This window comes from Petaurus breviceps, unplaced genomic scaffold, assembly GCF_028583685.1.
Source record: "Petaurus breviceps papuanus isolate PSGF00001 unplaced genomic scaffold, PetGlider_PUasm1.0 38, whole genome shotgun sequence".
In the NCBI taxonomy this organism is placed as follows: domain Eukaryota; kingdom Metazoa; phylum Chordata; class Mammalia; order Diprotodontia; family Petauridae; genus Petaurus; species Petaurus breviceps.
Window position 1 is genome coordinate 70552190 of NW_027186304.1, and position 23808 is coordinate 70575997.

The following is a 23808-nucleotide window of genomic DNA, read 5'->3' on the forward strand; positions in this document are numbered from 1 at the left end:
GCTGGAAATGGAGCCTCATAGTAGGGGAGACTTCTGTCCATGTGTAGCGTAAACACTAGGACAGTTGGAAGAGGAGCTGTTGTATGGATTTTCTTATTTTTTTTTAAATGTTATGCTTTATGTGGATCTTTCAGGGAATTAAACTTTTTAAAGGATTGTCATGATTTGAAAGATTTTTTTGGAGCTACACTGTCTTTTGCTGTGCCCCTGAGTTTTGTTTTAAGTTAGAGTGCCATTATTTCCTTATGCTTGAAGGTTTATTAGTTGTTGTTGTGTGTGTGTGTGTGTGTTTTTAGGGGGAAAAAAACTTGGAACCACTATTTTTCAAATAACTACTTTTTTGAGCTTACAGCACTTAATCTAATAGCCCAAAAGATAGCAAACCCTACATGTGATGGTTATATGTAGTTCCATTAGCAATAATTTGGAAATCAAATTTTATTTGATAAAAGCTTACTTTAAAAAAAATCCAGAGAACTCTCTGCCTTCTTTTAAAAAGGGACATGAGGTTGAAAAGTGCTGTTTAGTGCATTCATTCAGCATCCTTTCCTGTGAAATTACAAATTTCAGTGAATAGAAACTTTTCAAAGGTGACTGAAAGGAGAATTTTTCATTTTCAAAACCATTTGGATTCCTGGGCAGTATAGTAATGATGTAAAATATAGTATAGATTCTTGTAAATATTTTATCACAAATGAAAGCTGATCTTAGGAAGTCTTGGTACCAAACTAGAAATTGAAGTTGAATGGTAGAATAAAATTTACCTTAAAAAAAAAGAATTAACAAGTAGAGCAGGATTGTTTTTCTAGTTTCTGATAAACAATTTTATTCCATTCTCTTCACTTAAAATCCATTCTTATGTTGGCTGACCTATATAATATTCAAATCCTGTTAGCCTTTAATCTAAGCATACAGTGGGACCTCTACTTTAACACTTATGTTTATTTTGCTGCATATCTTGTCAATAACCTGGTTTTTAAAATAATATGCTACCTTAAAGATAATATATGCCAATGAAAAAGCATACTGTTTTAACATTAAGAAAAATAAAAGAAACAAAAATGTTGATACAAACAAAAATAATTGATAAAATTATTTTAAGAGGTGAAATATATGGTAAAAAAAAAGTAATATAATCAGTAGACGTTCTCATATTTTAATATTTTATGCCATTTGACAAATCAAATAATGTACCATCAATATATTGTGAAGCATTGATCAAATGGAGCACCTAAATAGGAGCAGTGTTAAAAGCCAACTGCAAAAGACGAGGGAAGAAGATAATCACATTCCATTTTCTTCCCCACCATTAAAAAAAAGGTGTTCTGACACCTTAAAAACTTGATAGTGAAATTATTTCTTAATGAATGGCTCCATGCCACAATGTATTGAGCATATATAGCCAGGATAGCACAGTGATGTTTTATATGATTTCTCTGAATGAGTTAGGGTTTTGGCCTGCATTTTGCTTTTTGTCTTGGTGAGCAAATATACAGGATGTGCATTGTGTAGGGTTTTGTTTTGTTTTTGCATGCCTGTGATTCCTTTTTTAAAATTAGTGCAAATATTTATAATGTTCATAAAAATAGTTTTGCCACAAGAACTTAATCCTATGATACTTTCTTACAAAAAAGAAAAATAATGCATTATTTTATTATTCTTGATAGTTTGGGGGATATTAATCTGGGAAATATGAGGAAATATGAAATATGAGGAGAAACTTTAAAAAAAAATCCCAAAATAAAACCAACACTGACGAGGGAACTGTGCTTTGAATTCTAGTAATAAGAAACCAGATTCTGAAGCAAGTGCTTTGAAGAAAAAGGTCAACAAGGGAAAAACAGAAGGTTCTGAAAACTCAGACTTAGAAAAAACTCCACCACCATCTCCTCCTCCTGAAGAAGATGATGATCCAGGTGTTCAGGTAAGACTATTATTCTGATATTTAAATGTTGATTAGTTTTGGGTAACTTCAGATGGCTATAAGGTACAACAGAAGCCCTCCTTCAATTTTTGTTAAAGAGATGCTTTTAAGATGTCTCTGTTTTTAACTGTAACATTTCCAGGGAGGAGAAAGTCAAAGAGACCAAGGATGAATGGAGTGTAACACTCACTCTTGACTAGAATTTTGTAGCTTTTGCCATAGGATCACAGGACTTGAGCCTAGAAAAAGGACTTCAGGGGTCATCTAGTATCACAGCCCTACTTTTACATAGCCTAGAGAGATGTAAAATATTTTTTAAAAGCACCAGAATAAATTTCAAAGTTCCTTTTGAGAGTTTCTGAGTGCTTTTTCTGCCTGTTCTTGACATTAAAATTTGATCTAAAGGTTTAGAAAAATTGCTTGTTTTTGGCAAAAGTTCTTTTTTAAAAACAGCAGTGCACCAGTTTTGTTAACTTTCCTCAAGTTTAGTGAAATATTCTTTTCACAATATGAAAATTTTAGCTATAGAGCCATTTGTGCCTGCCTCAGGAATTTCTCTTTACTTCCCTGTGTCAGAGTAAGGCATCTTTGTGTGATGGCAGGTCTTCCATGAATTAATGGGCTTTTATTTTTCTAAACAGTTGGTTCAGCATGACTTTTCCTGAGTTATATTCATTTATTTCTTGGGAAATAACGTATACGCCACTTGCAAAACTGACCTTGAAAAAGATACGAGAAACTTTAGTTCTCTCAAACAGGGTACATTGCCTTCACTGATCAGGCTAAGAGAGACACTCAGTACATAACAGCTAGAAATCATTTCCTTTTTAGGTTTCTTGGAATCATGCCAATATGCTCTACCGGGATGCCCTGGAATGTATCTTGTGTGACATCATAGTTATCAAGGAGTAGTTATCAGGGAGCCCTATTGCAATAGGAAACCAATCCCCAGAGACTTGAGTGACTTTTCGTTATCACATAGTAGATTCTCATTGAATATTTGCTTTTGTTTTTGTTTTTTTCTCTTAGAGGTTTGAAATAAAATACTTGGAAGATACAGATGCATTCCAGAGTTCTAGATACTTTGGTTTTTTTTTTTCTTTAGCAAAGCTTGCTGTTATCTGTGACCTCACAAAATTATATTCTTTAAGGTGATCTGAAAAAACTAGTATGTATTTTTTTTATTTTCTTCCATCTTTTTAAATATAGCTGGCCTATTGGTGATATTATCCATTTAGGATAATCATATGCTTTTCTTTTATTGCTATGTACAACAACAGTAAGGATATTGACAAGGTTAGTGGATTAATGAGATTTACTAGAGAAACTCCGGTGAAAGGATGATTCTGAATTTTATGTATTTGGGTGCTTTCTGAATCATGCTCACTTTAATTAGGACTTTTAAGACAACATTTTATAAAACAGTAAGAATATTTCTTTAAAATAATTCATAGCTAGTTTTCTGCATTTTTTCACAAATACCAATTTATCAAGAATCATTACTAAACTTTATAGAATTTTTGTTTGTAGGTTATGACCTACATATGACATATGACCAAGTTTTTTTAAGGTAATACCCTAATGCTTTTTAAAACATACTTTTGAGTTGGCATTTTAATGAGTTATAGAATATGTAACAGTAAAGAAAATAATTATACAAGGACAGCTCTATTTTCAAGGAAGCATTTTTTCTTCATATATGCTGTTCAGGAAGTGATGCTACCAAGTTGTTTATCATAGTTCTTTCTGTAACATATGCATAAAGGGTAGAAGTTAAACTTCTTGAATTCTTGACTGATTTTTAGATGTTAGTGAATTGCATATAGTTCTGTCTAGTTCAAAAGAAAGTACCACAGAATGGTACAGTAGTGAGATAATGGAAACCAATTAGTTATTCCCTTCAGCATGACCATTGTACCTACTAACCTTTTAAAAGCATTTGAAATACAGTTCTACAGTGTGAGCTTTCTGTTGCTAATGAAACTAAAGCATTTCATTGTAGTGTGGTTGTCAAAAATAAACAAATTCTTATATTTCATTCTTAACCTACAAAATCAGTTTGTGGTAGGGACAGAATAAAAATTTAGTTGAGTGCAGAAATGTCAAAAATTTTAATTGATAAAGAATCAATTCATATTGGGAATCTGATCAAAGAAATCTTGGTACCTCAGATACATAACTAAAAGTCACAGAAGCTTTGTAACATGCTACAATATGTGGAAACTCTGGGACTTGGGTTCTAATTCTGTCTTTGTGATTGATCTGCTAATTGGCTTTGGATAAATTACTGTTCATCTGAAAAATTATGGGAGTAAATATAATTTACTTCACAAAGTTTTTATAAGGAGTAATTTTTATTTAGCAAGTGATCCTAAACTATAAACTTCTAAGAAAAAAACATTTCTTAATTTCCCCAAGGAATTACAATAATACTGTGGAGTTTAATTTAGTATAAGGCTAATTCTGGAACTCCACTCCAGAACTTTTAGGTACTATAGTAAAAATATATAGTTGATACAGTTTGCATAGTATAGAATCCCAGTAAGGCTCCACTGTGTTATTAGCATCTCTTCATCTAAGTCTAATCAAACTGTCTCTGTCCATAAATATGCAGCTTAATCCTGTTTGGGTATATATAAATTATAATACAGCAAATTAGATCTAGAGTTTCTGCTCCATTATATCCAAATCTAGAGTTTGTTCCATTCTTAGTGTGCTATGTTGAAGAAATGCCATTCCAATGGAAAAACAGTCTGAGAATTTAATGGATATTAAGCCAGAGATATAGTAACTCATTATGTGAATATGGATGAGATTTAGTATTTGTTTCAGTATCATTCCTTTTTAAATACAAGCTAGACAATATTTTTCCCTACCAATTTTCAGAGTTATTTTAAGAGGTGTGAACATGTAACACATTCAATTCCCTTTTACTCCTGTATAGAATATACAAAGTTATTCATGATAGTTTTCTTATTATGTTCTTTCCATTTTCTATGTACTTTACACATTCTTAGAAGTATATTGTTATAGAAGAATGTGGAGGCAAGTCAAACTCTATGCAATTATTTCCAGTCCAAGTTTTCTCAGATGATTTTCTTCATCCTGCACCCTCCAAACTCTTCATTTTCTTTCATGTATGCTAAATTGGAGTTTAAAATGAAGTGCTAGACTTACAGTCAGAAAAGTCTGGGTTTGAATCCCTGCTACAGGTACTTATGAGCTGTTTGATGCTGAGCAATACTCTGAACAACTCTCAAGCTGTTTCCTTGTCTTTAAAATGGGGCAAATATCTGAAGTATCCACCCTGTGGGCTGCTGTGAAGCTCAAGTTAGAATATATGTGTGTGTGTATGCATGTATGTATGTATACATGCATGTGTATGTATATAATATATGCTTTGGAACCTTAAAGTGCTGTGTAAATTTCAGCTGTTATCACAAAAGTAGTACTATTTTCATGTCTGTTCAGCCTATATTTTTAATAAAGTTTCTCAACTATTTAAATTGACACCAAGAGCAAGCTTGGAATTTTTAAATGGTGATTTGTCAAAATCGCTTGTAGTATGTGCCATCCTCCTCCCTGCTTTCAACATATATGAGGAATGTCAGTAATTTGATTTTTTTTGTCATTCTTTTTCTTTTAGAAAAGACGCTCCAGCAGACAGGTTAAGAGAAAACGTTATACAGAAGACCTGGAGTTCAAGATTTCTGATGAGGAGGCAGATGATGCAGATGCTGCCGGGAGAGACTCCCCTTCAAACACTTCACAGTCCGAGCAGCAGGTCAGCTTGCTGTTTTGAATAAATAAATGAAGATGAACTGTGAATTCTGTACCTGGAAGCTGGATAGTGCAGTGGAGCCACTGGACTCATAGCTTAAGGGTTTTCATCCAGTGTTAGTCTAATGTGCTAAGAGAAACAAGTTGTTTTGCTGTTTCCTTTAAAAAGCTATATTCGCTTAAATTTATTTTTCTACAAGCCTATGATATGTAATTTGATACAATTCTGGAGAATTAATGGTCTCTGCTGAGGAAAAAAATCAGAACTAGGCTACAATGAGACTGAATTTACCTCTGAGAATTCAGTGCTATAGCTTCTATGACTTTAATAAACCACTCAAGCTTGTCTCCTGCTGTTAGGCACCATAAGAACTCCTTTATGAAATTACAGCCTTGTACTACCCAGCAGGGTCTACTTTATTCTCTGTGCAATGTAAATGATGGATAAAATAGTTTGTATAAAATGAGGGGTAGTAATATAAGAATGATTATTGTAAAGTTGGGTTTGGGTTTTCTTTTCTTTGTACAATGCTCTTTTCTTAGCACTGCTGTACTTTAGTTAACAAACTGGTAACTCATTGAAAAGTGTTAAATTCGTGTCAGTACTTTACTTGGTAGTTTGGCCAATGTTAAACTGTTATATAATGTTTTATGTGATCCCTATAGATAAAAGATGCTTATGATCATAGAGTGATGACTGTATCTACCCCATGGGTATAGATGAAGACAAGTTATATTTTTCATTGCTGCCATGTGGAGAGTAGTTTATATTGGCAGCTGGAGTTTCTGAATACTTTCTAGCTTTATGGACTGGTGAGAATTCACATAATTAAATCACATACCTTGGGGTGGCTAGGTGGCACAGTGAATAGAGCATCAGCCCTGGAGTCAGGAAGACCTGAGTTCAAATGCGGCCTCAGACATTTAACACTTACTAGCCATGTGACCTCAAGCAAGTCACTTAACTCCAATTGCCCCTCCAAAAAATAAAACCACATACCTATGAAATAATAAACAGGTATCACTCACTTTCTCTGCAGAGTTAATTTTCTTCATATCTTCAGTGATTCTTGTTCAGTAATAATACTGGACTCATCATACTTCAGTGTCTAGCCAGTACTGAATTTGAAGGGGTAAATTAGAGAGCAGCATGGATATATTACAAATGGCATAAAATCATTTTGGCAAAAAAAAAAATTCCAGTTGACTCATATACTTTATTTTACAGGAATCTGTTGATGCAGAGGGTCCCGTAGTAGAGAAAATCATGAGTAGTCGATCAGTCAAAAAGCAGGTAAAGACAATTTTATGTCCAAAATAATAATCTTAAGATATGCTCTTGTTGATACTCATTCTTGCCCTTTCACCCAAATCCATTTTAGAGTTGAAAGGAATCTTGGTTGCCAGCTTATTGAACCTATTACTCCTTCTCCTCCTCCCCCCACACCCCCAAAGTACTTCTCTTATTGCTTACATTTTTCTCTTATTCTGATACCTCCTTGTATTATGGAAGATAACCTTGCATTCTCTAAGACTATTCCACTGGAGCAGAAGTTCTTTTAGGTCCTACTAAGCTGGAAAATCTTGAGTGTAGATTGTATTGTATGTCTGTTATTTGAGATGTTAACTCAACTGTCAAGGACCAAGCTAATCAAAATTGGAAAGGCTTGTTACCAGAAGATTTGCCACCAAGGGATGACTTATGTTGACCACATCAATTTAAGAAGACTGTATACTGATAACTAGAGGGGTTATAATCTACTTTAATTGAGGAAATGTCCAGTTTAATTGATGAAATAGTCCTTTGTAAGATGTAGTTCAATAATTCTTTTTTTATTCACTTTTCCCCATCCCCCAGCCTCTGACCAATGAAGGTGGAGTATGACTAAGGATGAGAACATTATCTCTTTGGGAAATGAGTGTGTTTTATATATGATATTTGTATTACACACGTGTATTTTTAGTGGATTATAAGCCTCTATAGGAAAATCTAGAATTAGGTTGCTTTCATTCAAATGTTATCTGGCTTTTCAATTTGTATATTTCAGTCTGTTTATCTAAGTTTATATGAGGTGATTCTCTTCCCATGTTGTTTTGGATTTTGGTGGGTGTAGGGATGAAGTGGGAAGTTCTGTGTATTATACTTTCAGTCAACAAGATTTTTTCCTCTGGCGATCTTCCCTTCCCCCCTTTTTGCAGGTCTTTTTAGCAATGACATTTTCATCACTTTCTCTACTGTTACCATGAAGGTGGAATATATGACTATTTCTAATGTAATTTCAGATGACAGTATGACTCATTCTAAAGCATTTAGAGTTGCAAAAAGTTCACATCCATATGACAGAATGAGCTGGGTGCATTTATAAAACTAGCCCCCTGATAACAATGTTGGGAAAGGATTTTTATAACTTTAGTGCCAAGTTCCTCATTTCTGATGACTTCTTGTTTAAACAAGAGAAAACAGTTTGAATAAATGTTCTACTCAGTTTAAGTCATCGTGTACATTTCAGGGTTCCCTCAGAACCACCCAGCATCTAAACTCTTCTGTTTCTATTGAGGTCATTTACATCTTCCCCATTACTGAGGTTGATAACCTTGAAATTGTGCTTAACTTTCCCTTCTTTCTCATCTTCTATAACCAATCATTTGCCAAGTTTGTCAATTCTGTATTTTGTGAATCTGTCCCTTTGATTCTACTCACATGGCTACCATCTTTGGTCAGGCCTTCCTCACCTCTCCTCTACCATTGTAAGAGTCTCCTCTTTCGCCTCCCTGCTTCCAGTTTTTTCCTTTCTCCAATCCATCTTACATATGGCTGTCAAAGGAGCCCTCGTAAACTAGTTTTGATTGTTTCTTTTCTGCCCTAAAGCATTCATTCTCTTTGTCTTTAAGATAAGATACAAATTCTGTAGCCTGGCATGTAAACTTCCACAAAGCTGGTAAATAGGAGGCAAATTCAGGGTATGAATTACATGTAAAACTCACAAAAAGCAATAATAAAAGATCCTTGAATGGAGGGAAATATATATATCGACTCTGAAAACAGTTTTTAGAAATCCAAACATGAATATCTGAATTTTGATCTCCTATTAATTGGGAGCTGAATCTGGGTTAAAAAACAAAATGTTTGTAATGAAAAATTAGCATTATTTAACTTCCAAAGGCTAATTTTCTTTTACATTGAGGACTTTAGGGGCAGTTCACTTAAGAATTGTAGAGGCTTGGGAAAATATTACATACTTGACATAGCTTTAAAGAATAATCTCCTTCAATGAGTCAAGTGACTTATTTGCCTAAATAGCATCTTGTTTGGATAGAACAAATCAATTTTGATTTAGTTGATAGTGCTTCAGTAGACATACTCAGCAGGTTTGGTGTTTCAAATTATAATTAGGCCACAATTATTCAGTAGCTAATTATTCATACTCAGATTATGCAGGACATTGTTCTTCTTTCCTCCTGTTTTGCCTATAGTTTGGTCATTTCATTATTTATTAGCAGCCCTAGTAAAGGACAAGTGGGCTTTAGAGGTAGTGGTGGTGGTAGAGTTTAAGAATAGGTATATCCTCTTTTCATAAAGCTTACAGTTTATTAGAGATAATAAAATCAACATCAATATGTATGTGCGTAGAGAACGATGGAGGTGTAGTGTTGTGGTAGAAGAAATCTATCCAAAGGACTTCAGTTAGCAAACATTTATCAAGTGCCTACTATGTGCTTACAAAGAACCCAGGGCTTACAAATACAAAGAATGAAGCAGTCTTTATTTATAAGGATCTAAGATGTGAATTTTGGAGATAAGAAGTAAAAATAGAAATATATACTCCCTAAATAGAAAGTCAATAAGTTCAAATGTATACAAAGGGGTTAAATATAGAGTAGTTTGGGAGAGAAGTCACTCGAAGTTGGGGTGATCAGGAAAAGTGTCGTACAGAAGATGGTGCTTGAGCTACATCTTAAAGGAAGAGAGATGTTTAGTAAGGTGAGGTCAGACCTGAGAGATGTCCCATACAGAAGCACAGATCAGAAAGGGAATGTCATTTATGTGGAACAGAGAAGGCCAGCTTGGCTGGATGGCAGCATGTGAGAAGGGGAATAATGTCCAGTGAGACTAGAAAGGTAGGTTAGAGTCAGTCTGGGAAGGACTTTAAAAGCTAAAAAAAAAGCATTTATATTGGAGGCAGTGGAGAGCAATTGTAGTTGGTTGATTAGAGGAATTGCATAGTCAGACTCACCCTTAAGAAAAATGACTTTGGAAGCAGTGTGTAGGATGCACTGGAGTGGTGAGAGCCCTGAGGCAGGGAGACCAATTAGGAGGCTTTTGTAGTAATCTGGGTGAGAGTTATAAGGGTCTGAACTAAGGTGGTAGCAGATGGATCAGTGATTTAGAGCTGGAAGGAAAGGACTTTGTAGGTCATCCTCTCAATTTATAAAAGAGAAAGCTGAAGACCAAAGAGATTAATTAAGTGATTTGCCACAGAGTATAAATGAAAAAACTAGGATTCAAATCTGGTACTCTGACTCCAAATTCAGGATTTTTCTTTGTATCTAGTTTCCCCTCAGTGGACTATAACTTAAAGGGATATAGAATAGAAATATTATTTAATGTCTATAAGTTAGAGCAGTCTAGAGAGTACAAACCAAATAGATTCAGAAAGACCCTGGACCTGTGATTTTTATTGGTGGGAAACTTCCAGATGAGGAAAATCCATCCACCAGTGCAGGTCAACATTTTGTCTACAACATAGAGAATTGCTTAGAACACTTAGAGGTTAGACACAGAGTCACACAAGTCGTAGATTCACAGATGGGAATTGAGCTCAGGTCTGCCTGACTCCATGGTGGGAAATGAAAGCATAAGAATGAGATGCCGAGAATGTTAAGTAATCCCTTCTGAAATGTAAGCTGCTTTAGGCAGGAATAAGGTCTTATTTATTCTTTTATCTTCCTTTGCTATTCACACAGCCTCTAATACATAGCCGTGGTTAATGGATGCTTTATGAGTAAATGATGACATCATTACATTCTAACCAGTATGTAAGCTTCTTGTTGACAGGAACTATTTCATACAACTTCTATACCTTATAGTATCTGTCACTGTGCTGAGACTGATAGCACCCCCTTAGTAAAATGATTTTTCATCTGATCATATTTGGAGAAGACAATAAATTACTATAAGGTTACAAATTCTGTTACTAAAGGACAATTCTTTCTGCTCACTAATCCTGAAATCTTTTGTTTTCCTGGCTTTCTGTGTTTCCATATCTTCAAATCTTCCTCCCCCTGGAATGTTTAGCACTTCATTTCTCTTCTGCTGCAGGGTTCCTGGGAATCTCTGGAGGAATATATCTAAAGGACAAAATTAAGCTAACTTCATCTACTCTATAACCTCAGTTGAGCTCTTGCTGAAGCTTGGTACTCCTGTTTACTTGGTGCCTATTGGTTCCCTATATCATTCTCCACTGTGACTATTCCAAACTTTCTTTCCTTTTTCCTCCTTGAGATTATTTTACTGAGGACTCCCTTAGCCACCCTCCTTCATTCTTCAGATCATGATATACTTTTCTTTTCCTGTATTATAAAAGATACTTCTACTTCTTACAAAAGTATATCCCTGTATGTGCCTTTGATCCCATTTACTTATGCCCCCACAAGGACCTAGCTCCAATAAATATTACTTCTTTATCATGCATCTTCAGTCTCTCACCATTTTGCCTTACAGGTATACTCAGTTCTCCCAAATCCTTAAAACAAAAAGTCCCTACTGAAATATTTAGTCTGTCCAATGATTTTTCCTTTAGTATTGAAAGTCTTGCAGTCTTCAACTAATACCTTCACTTCTAGACTACTCATTCTCAGTTTATAATCCAGTGTGCCCCTGACATTTGAATGAAATTGCTCTCCTAAAAGTTATCAATGATTAAGTCCTAACTATCAAATCCAGTGTTGTTTTCTTCTTTTTTCTTTACATTCCTTGTCCTTTATGTTATATTTGGAAGGCAATGAGAAGTTATTGAAAATTACTATTGTTAATTTTTTATCTTTGTGAATTTTTATTCATATGTTTTCTTTTTATATCACCAAAATTTTTTCCCATTATTCCTTGCCTTCCCCCTCCCAGAGAGCCATTTTGTGTAATAGTATTTTTTTTTAAGCAATTGGGGTTAAGTAACTTGCTCAAGGTTACACGGCCAGTTATTTCTGGGTGTGATGCTAAGTATCTGAGCCCAGATTCGATCCCCCAGGTCATCCCGACACTGGGGGGGCCAGTGCTCTTACTCGCTGAGCCACCTGGCCACCCCAGAGCAATTGGGGTTAAGTAACTTGCTCAAGGTTACAAGGCCAGGTGTTTCTGGGTGGATGCTAAGTGTCTGAGCCTGGATTCAATCCCCAGGTCATCCCGACACTGGGGTCAGTGCTCTAACTCGCTGTGCTACCTGGCTGCCCCAATAGTATTTTTTTAAAGGAAAAAAAACTAGTTAACCTCATTAATATATCAAAAAAGCCTGAAAATGTATGCCATGTGCTATACCATCACTCTGCAAAGGAGAGGTGTTAGAGGTATCTTACATTTCTTCTTTAAAGCCATGCTTGTTCTTTGTAATTTTGCAGCATTGACCTTATTTTTTGTGGTAGCATTTTTCCATTTATGTTGTCATTATTGTCTATATTGCTTTATTGACTCTGATTAGTTTCACTCTGTCTCACATCATGCAAATTTTCCCATGTTACTCTATTTTCAATCATGTTTGTCATTTCTAATAGCACTGTAATATTCCATTATATGCATGTTCTCAATTTGTTTAGCCATTCTCCAGTAGATGGGCATGTACTTTGTTTCTAATTCTTGGCTATCACAAAAAAGTATTGCTAAGAGATATTTTGTTGTAGGTGGGGACTTTCTTCTTATCAGTGATCTTCTTGGGGGTATAATCTTGGAAGTGGAATCTCTAGATCAGAGTATTAATATCTTAGTCACTTTATGTCATTCCAAATTGCTTTCCAAAATAGTGATATTGATACATAGTAGTAAGAGTAATTTTAACTTTGTTGGCCACTCCTTGTTGTCTACTACTCTGACTTCAGAGACACCATTTTCATAGAATCATAGATCTGCAATGAGAAAGAACTTTAAGAAGCCATCAAATTCAAGCCCTTTAATTTACAGATGAAACAACTAAGACACAGAAGGGTTATGTAACTTACCAAGGTCATACTGCTAATAAGTGTCTGAGTCAGAATTGGAATTCAGGTGTTACTGACTCCTGAGTCCAGCACTCCATCCACTATTCCACCTGGTTTCCAGTACTCTATTGCTTCTTCTTCTAGCCTTTTAACCACTCCTGGCTCCCATGCTGACTTCTTTTAATCTATTTTACCTCTTAAATTATGAATGTTGCCCCAAAGTCTTCCTTCTTGTTCCCTCTCATTTCATTAACTTCATTCATTCCTGTGGCTCTAGCTAACCATTCTTGTGTACTTGTAACTCCTCTGCACTCTGAATCCACATCTCCAGTTGCTCCATGATCGTTCATGCTCATTGATGCCTTCTATTCAGTAGTATATAACACTGAGAATATCTTTTTCCCCAACCTATTTTTTCCTTCTGACTTGAGTATTTCTCTCTGTAGTACTCCTATTCATTGAGTCTCCCATGATTGTAACCTTGGTCTTATCTTTGGCTTTTCCTTCACCTCACCAAATTAATGATCAGATCCTATCAGATACACCTATGCAACAGCTCTCCTATCTTTTCCTTTCCTTCTGTTCCTACTGCCATCACCCTAATCCAGGGCATCATTTCCACTCACTTGGATGATTGCAGTAGCCTCCTAATTATTCTTCTTGTCCCTATTCTCCTTTCCAGTTTGTCCCTCATGACTCTTCTAGAATAACTTTCAGGGGGGCACACTATATTTGGTCATATTACTCTTACACCAAATCTTTGTACCTTCCTAGTGCCTACTAGGTAATATTTGGATTCTGCTGCCTGGCATTTGAAGCTCACTATAAGCTGGCATCAGTCTGCTTTACCAGCATGATCTTACCGTATTCCCTCAGTGTGCTTTATATCCAGCCAGAGTGATATCCTCCCTATCTCATGAACGCTTTTAGCCATGATCTCCTGTCCCAGTGCCTTTGATCTCACTATGCTAGTGATACCGTCCTTCTCCTCCTTCCTCTATTAAGGCCAAATCAATTAGGAAGCATTTGTCAGATGCCTACTATATGCCAGGCACTGTGCTAGGTGCTGGGGAAAAAAAATATGATTGAAACAACCCCTACTCTCAAGGAGTTTATATTCTGTTGGGCAAGAAAATGTGTGTGTGTGCATGTGTACATGTGTGCACACGTGTAGAGAATATACATAACAAAAATAAATACAAATAAATATAAGATAGCTAAATAAATATCAGTTTGACAGGGATGGTACTGTCAATTGGGTGATCCAGAAGGACTTCATGTAGAAAGTGATATTTGATTTGTGTCCTGGAGAGATCTATGAGGTAGATAAGAAACTATTCCAGACATAGAGTGGGGGTGGGGGATGAGGAGGGCCAGTGCAAAGGTGGAGGAAAAAAGCAAATGCGTGACATATGTGTAAGAAAGAGAAATCTAGTTTGGCTGGAACATATGTCCTTTAGAACTGAACTAGAATACATCTCCTCCATGAATTTTTTCTTGATTTTTGTGAAAAGCAGTCAGTTAAAAAAGAGCCTTTCCTTCAGATCCCCCACTCCATTTATTTTTAGCAGCTCTTTGATGCACTTACAATGTAGTATTGTACAATATAGTGAGCTGTCAATTCTTCCTATTGGACTGTAAACTTTATGGGGGCATAAATTATCTTTTATTAAAAAACATCACCTCTTCCCCATGTCTAACATAGAACTCTGTACACAGTAGACACAAGCTCTATTGAATGCTTTGTTGTTCATTTGTTTCAGTCATGTCTGACTCTTCATGACCCCCTTTTGAGGTTTTCTTGGCAAAGATACTGGAGTGGTTTGGCTTTTCCTTCTCCAACTCATTTTATAGATAAGGAAATGGGGTTAAGTAAGTGACTTGACCACAGTCACACAGCCAATAAGTGTCAGAGGTCGAATTTGGACTGAAGAAAATTAGTCTTCTTGACTTTAGTCTGGCACCTATCTGATGGACCCGCCCCCACCCCCCACAGCTGTCCCTCTATAGAATGAATGAACAGTTTTTATCAGCAGTTTTAGTTAGGTTTACTGGAGGAGAGGATTGCAAGGATTGCAACTTCATATTAAAGTAACATTTGAAGCCTCTGTGTATATTTTAATTATTAGTACTATTTTCTTTTCTCTTAATGTGGATAATTGTTTTTTAAGAATTCAGTTAAAACCTTTAAGAAGTTTCATTTTCTGCTGATCACATTCCTGTAACTATAGCAAGCAATACTGAAGTTATACTAAGAATAGTACTTTTATCTTTATTAATACAATGATAGAAGATCATAGAGGTCAGGGGTCATGTTTTATCTTTCTTTTGTGCAGTACCTTAGCCAGAACTTCTCAAACCATGGGCAAAAGTTAAATATAAAAGATTATACAACATGCTAATCAGGGATGACTCAAGTGGTGATGATACCTTCTGAAACCAAATCAGTTCACATAAGCTTTAGCACAAGGGATATGTTTGGTTCTTGTGACCAACGTGGACTCCTTTATATGAGTGTAAAGGGCTTTTGGTGAATTAATTGTCAGTTTTTCTGAGTTTAGGTCATCAAATGAATTTTGCTAAGCCCTCTTCCTTGGGATTAAGGGGTGGAAATAAAGACTAAAATTCACTATATGTAAGAATAGAATTTTCTTCCTTTTTAGCGTTAACTGTCTGTATTTCCTATGAATATTTTTAAGCTTAATAGAGATTTTCTTTTAAACAAGATCTTATTCTCTTGTCATCTTTAAGATGCGTTAACTGAATCCATGAATAATTATGATATTCAGATAATCTGTCATAAGGGGAAAGACTTAATTCTTTTTGTATTAACATCCCTACCAGTATTTTTATTTCCTCACACAGTTAAAAAATGTTTCTGTATCTTCAGCAGTGAATTTTCTGAAGGGTTAAAGTTTTAGTACCTCTTTAACCATGTGTTTGTGTCATTCAGTAATTCACTTCAGTAGCATTTATTAAGCACCTGCTCTGTACCATGTGCTCTGCTAGGTTCTGGTTCTGTAAAGAAAAAAATGAAAGTAGTCCTTGCACTCAAGCAGGTTGCTTGGGTTCTGCTGAATAAAAATAAGATATCTACAGATAAGTCAATGCAAAATACATAAAATAGTTTCTGGGGTTTAGGGGGGAGAGAAAAAGGGATCAGGAAAGTCTCTGAGTTGAAACTTGAATGTAACTAGGGGTTCCAAAAAGAGAAGGTGATGAGCGGGAGCCTTGCAGGCATGGAGGCACCTTTCAAAGGTGTGAAAATAGGGAATGGAATATACCATGTGAGGCGTAGCAAACAGTCTGGTTTGGCAGGAATGTAGACTATAGGAGGGGAATAATATAAAATCAGTCTGGGAAGACAATTTTTTTTTAAAAAATTCATTCTGATACTAGTTTTCTTTTGCAATATTTGAATTTTATTTCCTCCTTTGTGAGTCTCTAACTTGGTAATAAGTTAAGTGCTTAAGAAAGACTATTGGGTTTTGGGCTGTGTTTTAGGATTTTAGTATCAAAAGGGGTTGATTTGTTTAACTGGGTAACTTCAATAATAATGACAATTTGCTTTACTCTCTTTGGAACTTTTTGATTTGAATGTAAAACATTTGACTCTCAAAGTGCCCCTAATAAACTGAGCATCAGAAAATCAGTAGTGTCCATTTTTACACTAAGAATATATAGGCATCAATTGTTAATGAAAGAGAGTAGACTTTTTGCCAGAAACAACACCTTAGAAGACGTAATTTTTTTGTTCATAGGGATTACCTCAAACATACACAGTAGCTATTCAATAACACGATTTTTTGTAGTCCTTGTGTTTTGGAATTTTAGTCACTTGCACAGGAGATGTCCTGGACTATTTCTAAGTATTAATTGGAAACACTTATAACATAAAATGCTTTCTTTGAGCTGTGTTGGTAGCTTTGGTAGAGAGCCCACTGGACTTGGAATGTGGTGACATTGGTTTATATTCAGCTCTGCCTCTTTTAGTGATGTGACTGTGGCTAAGTCACATCATTTCTCTGAATTCATTTCCTTCCCTATAAAATGAAGATAATGCTCACCGTTCCCTCTCTCATGATTTAATTCGACTAACATTTATTGAACATTTTATACTATGCAAGATGCTATGTTAGATACAAAGGCAAAAGCTATCTCTGTCCTAAAGGATCTTATGTGGTGTTTAACTATAGGTTATTTATGAAGATCAAATGAGATCAGGTATCCTGGCCTTTGAGAAAATTGTGTCAGCTCTAGATACTGCTTAAAATAGAACTAAAGTCTATCTCTGTAAGATGTACCCATCCTTTTTAAGCATTTTAGGAGTCTGGTTCTTCACATAGATCGTTCAGCAACAAGATCCAAAATATAGTAGCCAGTGGGGGCAGGAAAATAAATACTCATGATAGAGTTAGGAAATGGTGTTCATGCGTTCATCAAATCATAGATCTAGGAATTTTATGGGAAATTTTCTCTGAGCTCCATTCCACATTTCTGGGAAGGTAAGAACACCCAACAGACTATAGAGTGCCTGGCACATAGTAGTTGCTGATAAATGCTAATTGATTGGAGAAGACAGTAGGAGGATACATTATAAAAGAAATTCAAAGGAAGGAAATCTAACTTCAATGAACTTTTTAAAACTCTGTGACATACTTTGAGGGGTCCAAAAGGCAGCCATGTGGCATGGTGGACAGAAGAGCATTGATGTTAGGAAGACCTGGGTTCAAATTAGGCCTTAGACACTTACTAGCAAGTCACTGGGCAAGTCACTTAATCTCTAATGGGGATAATTACAGCACCAATTATCACACAGGGTTATTTTGAAGATCAAATGAGGTGATATTTGTAAAGCACTTAGCATAGTGCATAGTGGATGTTTAAGAAATGCTATTTCCTTTCTTCCAGTTAGATGACTTCCAATTGACTTTTCCAGTTTCAAATTGGAACTATATAAATGAATAAATGTTAAAGCACAGGGCACAGCAGAAAAGAGTGGGGAAAATGAAAAGTGAAATGAGTTTGGGAGAAATTATTATACAAATAGATAAGCTTTTACTTTTATTTCCAAGATTCTAAGTTCCTTCTGCTAGGTCACCAGGTATGCAGGGAACAGATTTCTTTTTGTTTGTTTCAGCAAAGACTAGCAGTCTGGAACAAAAAGACCTGCCTCCTTTTATGTCCATTGTGTAATACAGCTGTCCTCATGGGTGTAGGCACAGTAATAACACTGTGACATTTTCTAGATTGGCCATTCTGGTAGTCATTCACCCTCCTATGGGGTCACTAATAGTTGTTGACCGTACTGTGGACCTTCACTCCATTCCCTTCTTGGTCAGATATCTACCAGTGTTCCATGCAGGTGAGCAATTCCAAACTATTAAACTTTGTAGAAGCCGCCTATATGTCTGCAGCAATTAGATAGTTTGATCACAGTAACTCATTATTAGAAGTTCACAGAGTTTGAGGAGAGACCAGTTTTTCTGAACAGATTCTGTAACTTATTCCCTAATTGGTAGGAGGTTTCAGACTTCTTTGTGGTCTACACTCTGTTTGTACTTGCATTTATTTTCTTTACAAATTACTCTAAAGGTACCCAAAAGCCACATGTTCCCCTTAAGGGATGGTTTGGTCATCCTTGTAATATGATATAAAGACTATTCCTAAACATCCTATCTCATCAACCCTTCTAAAAGAAAGTGAAGTGGCAGCAAGGTGGTGCAGTGAATAGAGCAAGAGCCCTGGAGTCAGGAGGACCTGAGTTCAAATGTGACTTCAGACACTTGACACACTTACTAGCCATGTGACTTCGGGCAAGTCATTTAACCCCAATTTCCCTCCAAAAAGAAAAAAGAAAGTGAGCACATCTCAATTTGTTTAACACTGAAACCAAATTGCAGTGGTAAGGGAGAACCTCAAAGATTGGGATATAAACCTAAAATAACATGAAGTATTGTTATCTTCCATAAATATATTGAAATACTCTGGAATAAGGGATGTTACAGTCTTAAGTTTTAATATCCTTGTTTTTAATGGCATATATCACAATGTCAGCCTTACTTGAAGGCAGTATTTGGGGTGTTAATTTAATTTGGCTGCTATGTATGTGTGACATCTTGCTGGAGAGAATTTAATTGTACCATTGAGTAAAACTAAAGCCTTGCATAATGATGCACTAAAATTATAGCACAAGAGCAGGCTTTAGTTTTATATAGTTTTTTTTTTGTTTAGAGTTATTAACTATATGGAGAACTAAACTTGCTTTAAACTATTTTAAAACATTACAAAACCCACAATGTAAAGTTGCCATGAGCCAGCCAAAAATAATACATATGGCATTCAGGAGTGCAGTTGCTAATTGGCTACTGCCTGAGAAAATGGTACACTTGGCGTCTACTTAACGCTGTGGGTTTGGCAGAAAGCCAGATTTGGGGTCAGGTTGTTGTGAATGAAGCTGCATGTGGTTAGGGAGGAGTTAAAATGATTCATGTCTTAGAAGTTAGAGTAAGCAGAGGGTAAGCTGTTATAGGAAATGCTTTATACATACAGGCATTCTATCTTACTAGCCCTCCACTGAGCTACAACGTACTTTTATCCCTGAAAGGTACACACATTCTATGCTTTGGTGGGAGGGAATAATTAAGCTGCTGAATGTCTCAGTAGATTATTTTAAGCATATTGCTGAAAATTTCTTTTGTTGCAGAAGGAGTCTGGAGAGGAGGTGGAAGTAGAGGAATTCTATGTGAAATACAAAAACTTGTAAGTAAATTGTAATTCTGAGGGTGGGGGCAGTCATTTTTGGAAAACATACTTGAATCTCAATCATTTTATAAAAATAATGTTTTGACTATTGATCACATGTATTTATTTTTATTTGATTAACAATAATTCTTTGGTGACTTAAACTTCTGTGTGAAGCAAAACATATGAGATTTTTTAAACATCTCTTATGAATTGTTTTCCTTGAGAAATCTCTAATTGGTATATAGTGAATGTTAATTTCCTTGCCTAATAAACTAGAAGAATTTATAGGAAAAAAGTTAGCTTTAGTAAAAATGAATGAAAGAAGCTCTGTACTACAATTTCTCCCCAACCTCACCCCAGATTTTCCAAATGAACTTCAGTTTTAATGAAGGATATATAAAAGGAATTGTATCATTGGAGGTGTTGAATACAGTGGGCCAAATTTTATAGCTACTAATTTGGGCAAAAGTCTATAGGGATGAGTAGGAAACAAAGATAATGTTAACTTGATCTGATTAAAAAATACTGTCATTTTTGCTCTTTAAGAGAAATGGTAGAAATGCTGGTTCAAAACAGCAACTGAAAGAACTGGTTATTCTCTGTACTGTCTAAATTTTACAAAGAGATCACTTTGACCAAGATTAATTTAATTTATCTGGACATGGGTAGCCACAAATAATTTCAGTGTAGTTTTTGGTAGTTTAGGTAGAACATTATACTAAGTTTGGGAAAACATCAGAAAATTTTATCATGACCTGATAATGTTAATGAAGAAGACAGTGTAAATATCTTAATAAATGTATTAGATTATGACTACTAATAACTACATTAATCTTTTAAGCACTAAAGATTTTTCCATAATGCTATGACCTGGTATTATCAAATTGGATGGTAGAGTCAGGATCTAAAAAATATTTCAACAGTCTAGATTTATGACTTAAGCTTAATAAGATGAAATTTAACAAATATAAGGACATTTGCATTTTTAAGAGATCAACTTCACAAATATGAGATTGAAGAGATGTGACTAGAAAACAGTTTCTATGAAAGAGATGAATGTTTTCATATATTGAAAGCTTAATATGAATCAACAATGTGATATGGCAATTCAAACAGTTAATGTAATTCTTGAAGTCATCACTGTGCCCAGAACAAGAGAAGTGATCATTTCACTGTGTTCTACCTTGTCAGACTACATCTAGAGCATTGTAGTTCTGTGCCATGTTTAGTAATTGACATTAAGGTAGAGGGAAGAGCTAACAGAATGGTATGGTAGCTGTCTTCAAGTAAGTGAAGGGCAGACATGTAGAAAAAGAATTAGGTTTGTTCTTCTTTGCCTTTGCTAGAAGCAATGTGTAGAAGTTATAGAGAGGTAATTTTGGTATCAATGTAGGGGAAAAATAAAAACCTGCTTATCAAACAGCAGTTGTCCAGAATTAGAAAGGGCATGACTTAAGAGAAACTAAGTTCCTATTTGCTCATTGACCACTTATGATGTTGTAAAACCAATTTCTGCCCAGATACAGGCAGGTACAGGTTGCACTAAATGATCTCTGAAGTCTTCCAACTGTGAGATTATTTGATTAGCTTTGATGTTTTCTCAGATCATTTTATATCCACAAGGAAGGCATGTATGATGGAAGAGAGCTAAAAAAAAATTGGGTTCTGGTCCTAGACTTGCCACAGTCTCTTTAGGCAAGCCACTTAACTTGCCTGGGTCTCAGTGTCCTCATCTTTAAATAATGAGGTTAGCTAAGATGATCTAAGATTTTTCAGTTCTGAGGTTCCTTGATTTTAATGGAATAAATGGTAAAATATATATACATATACATGTATATATACATATATATATTTCATCTTGCATTTCTTTTTCAGTACATCTTTAATATTCTGGAGAAACTATTTTAATTTAATTAAAAATTCTTTAGGAATTGATGACTGTAATAGAAGAATAAACAATAAAATATAAACAAATTGGGATTACTTTATAAAGTCATATTAGTGCTATAGATTAACAGAAGATTTGGGTTGTATATTCAGGGAAACATCACAAGGACAATATTCATTGACAAGGTAGAGGATAAAAACTTGTTTTTAAATAAGCACTACTAAAAAAGGAGCTTGAACATCATATCAAGTTTTCTTTAGTCATGCTTCTGTCCAGCCTGTAAGACTTGGATTGATAGATGCACTAGGAATCATCACTCCCTAGTGCAATCTACACAGAGAAGAAACTTCACAAATGTTTTATGAACAAAAAGTAATTAACACCTGTGCCAGGTTCATTAACAAGATCTCATATTCCCAAATAAAAACAATAAGAAATGCTATGGTTGGTCTTAAGAGTATAATTAGTTTATTGATCTTAAAGGCAAAAAAGTAAGCAGAAGTAACACTTGGACATAGCAAATCCAAACACAGGTCCTAGATATTGATTGCTAGGAAAGGACACTGTAGGATAGGTTGACTATAGTGACATGGAATGGTTCAGTTTGAATAAGAAACTATCTAGCCTATGAAGGAGACAAAGACAGAGCTTTAAATAGTTCTTCTAATTCACTTATAGACTGAATGGAATGATGGCAACTCATTCCTATGGGGTTTTTTTCCATTAATATTATAATCAGATAACCAAATAAATTTCATATTGGTTATATAAGTATAGAAGCTTCCAAAAATAATTTCATTGTAGTGTGTTTTATTCAATTTAAAGGGAAAGGACAAAATTCATATGGCAAAATGGTAAAGAAAACTTCGTTACCAGAGAGAGGTCAGGATCTCCCACACACACACACTCCTTTGATGGAATTTACATGTGATGTGAATATATAATATTTAGGCTATGAAAACTATAGGTACTATTTCAGACATTTTGTTAATCTCATTCTCTTCGTGTCTAATCCTAATCTTGAATTCATGCATACCTCTTTCCTTCCCTCTAATTATCTGTTATGATGAAGCAGCACAGCTTTAATCATCATCTCTGATTCAGTTTTCCTGTTCTTTCTTTCCAAAGTTGGTTATTATCAGGACTTAAAACATAGAGTTGCCAACTGACTGGGAATTTCATCCTGGTTTATAGGAAGTGAACTGAGGCCAGACACATTTTCCTAAGTATCTGTCCCTATTTCATTGCAACATTCTAGGCACTGCCTCCAAACTGGAACTGAAAGTTGTTGGCAGATGTGCCTGTTTCCAGTTCTAAAGGGTGTACCATAACTGACTTTTAAGTATAGTGTTACTTCTGTTAACCAAGAATGTATGTCTCAGTGATAGAGCTTCTTTGTCAGAAACTTTATCACTAGAAGTATAAATATCCTAGGAGCAATAGGGATATGTTCTAGGAAATGTAAAATATGGTCAGAGAGGAAAGAGCAGGTTATGAGTTGATTTTAGGGAAAGAAGAAGAGAAGACTCACCTATTTTTGCTCAGGTAGAGTATGGATTGAGTCTGAAGGAGGGAACCTTTCACCATGCTTAAAGAAAGGCTGGTTGAAGCCGGAAAAAGCAGGTGACAAAGGGAACACAGGCCATCTTCTTCCACACGTCTTTACCTCCAAAACCCACTCTGGAAGTGTATTCTAGCAATTTACAGAGGCAGTTTTTATCTTCCTTTGTAGGAAAATCAGTGGCTTTCTGTGATCATCACTGTATTCTTGCCTTACTCTTTAAAATGGTGCGGGGGGAAGGGGGGTAACATTGTCATAAAATGAGCAAAGCTTACCTTTAAAATTAATTGAGTAGACCTAGTATGATGTTGAGGCCCCTTCTGAGCTCTCCACCTCCTCATCATACATAAAACTATTTTAAGGAGAAGAACATTTCATTCCACAATTCAAAGTAAAAGCAAATGCCTAGATGAGGTAACACTTTAGTATAAATGAGTTTCAGTTCAAATATGATCAGTAATTCAGTCAACAAATATGAATGATTGGTTATCAGATCTTTCTGTTTTGCTAGGGGTGATGGGGTGAAGAGAAGAGGATACTGGGGGCAGAAGACAAAATTTCAGGCTTCCCAACTTTGCTTAGGGCAAGCCCTACTTGCCTTCAAATGGGCTGGGTCAAAGAGAAGATGGTGCACTAAATCATTTTTGTCCAGCAGGGATGAGCCCAGACTGTTCGACTTCATAGAGTTTATTATTTTTTAAAAGCATTTATGTAAAGGGGTAT

The 23808-nt window shown here is 35.4% G+C and overlaps 1 protein-coding gene across 4 annotated transcripts in view; it reads left to right on the top strand.

Moving 5' to 3' along the window:
- The window catches only part of CHD7 (chromodomain helicase DNA binding protein 7), a 251575-nt gene that overhangs the window by 159505 nt on the left and 68262 nt on the right, over positions 1 to 23808 (top strand). For all 4 annotated transcript variants that reach the window (XM_069099999.1, XM_069100000.1, XM_069100001.1 and 1 more), the window contains 4 exons: positions 1783 to 1924; positions 5571 to 5708; positions 6933 to 6998; positions 19596 to 19651. In XM_069099999.1, the coding sequence (XP_068956100.1) occupies positions 1783 to 1924; positions 5571 to 5708; positions 6933 to 6998; positions 19596 to 19651 (402 nt within the window). The remainder of the gene's footprint in view (positions 1 to 1782; positions 1925 to 5570; positions 5709 to 6932; positions 6999 to 19595; positions 19652 to 23808) is intronic.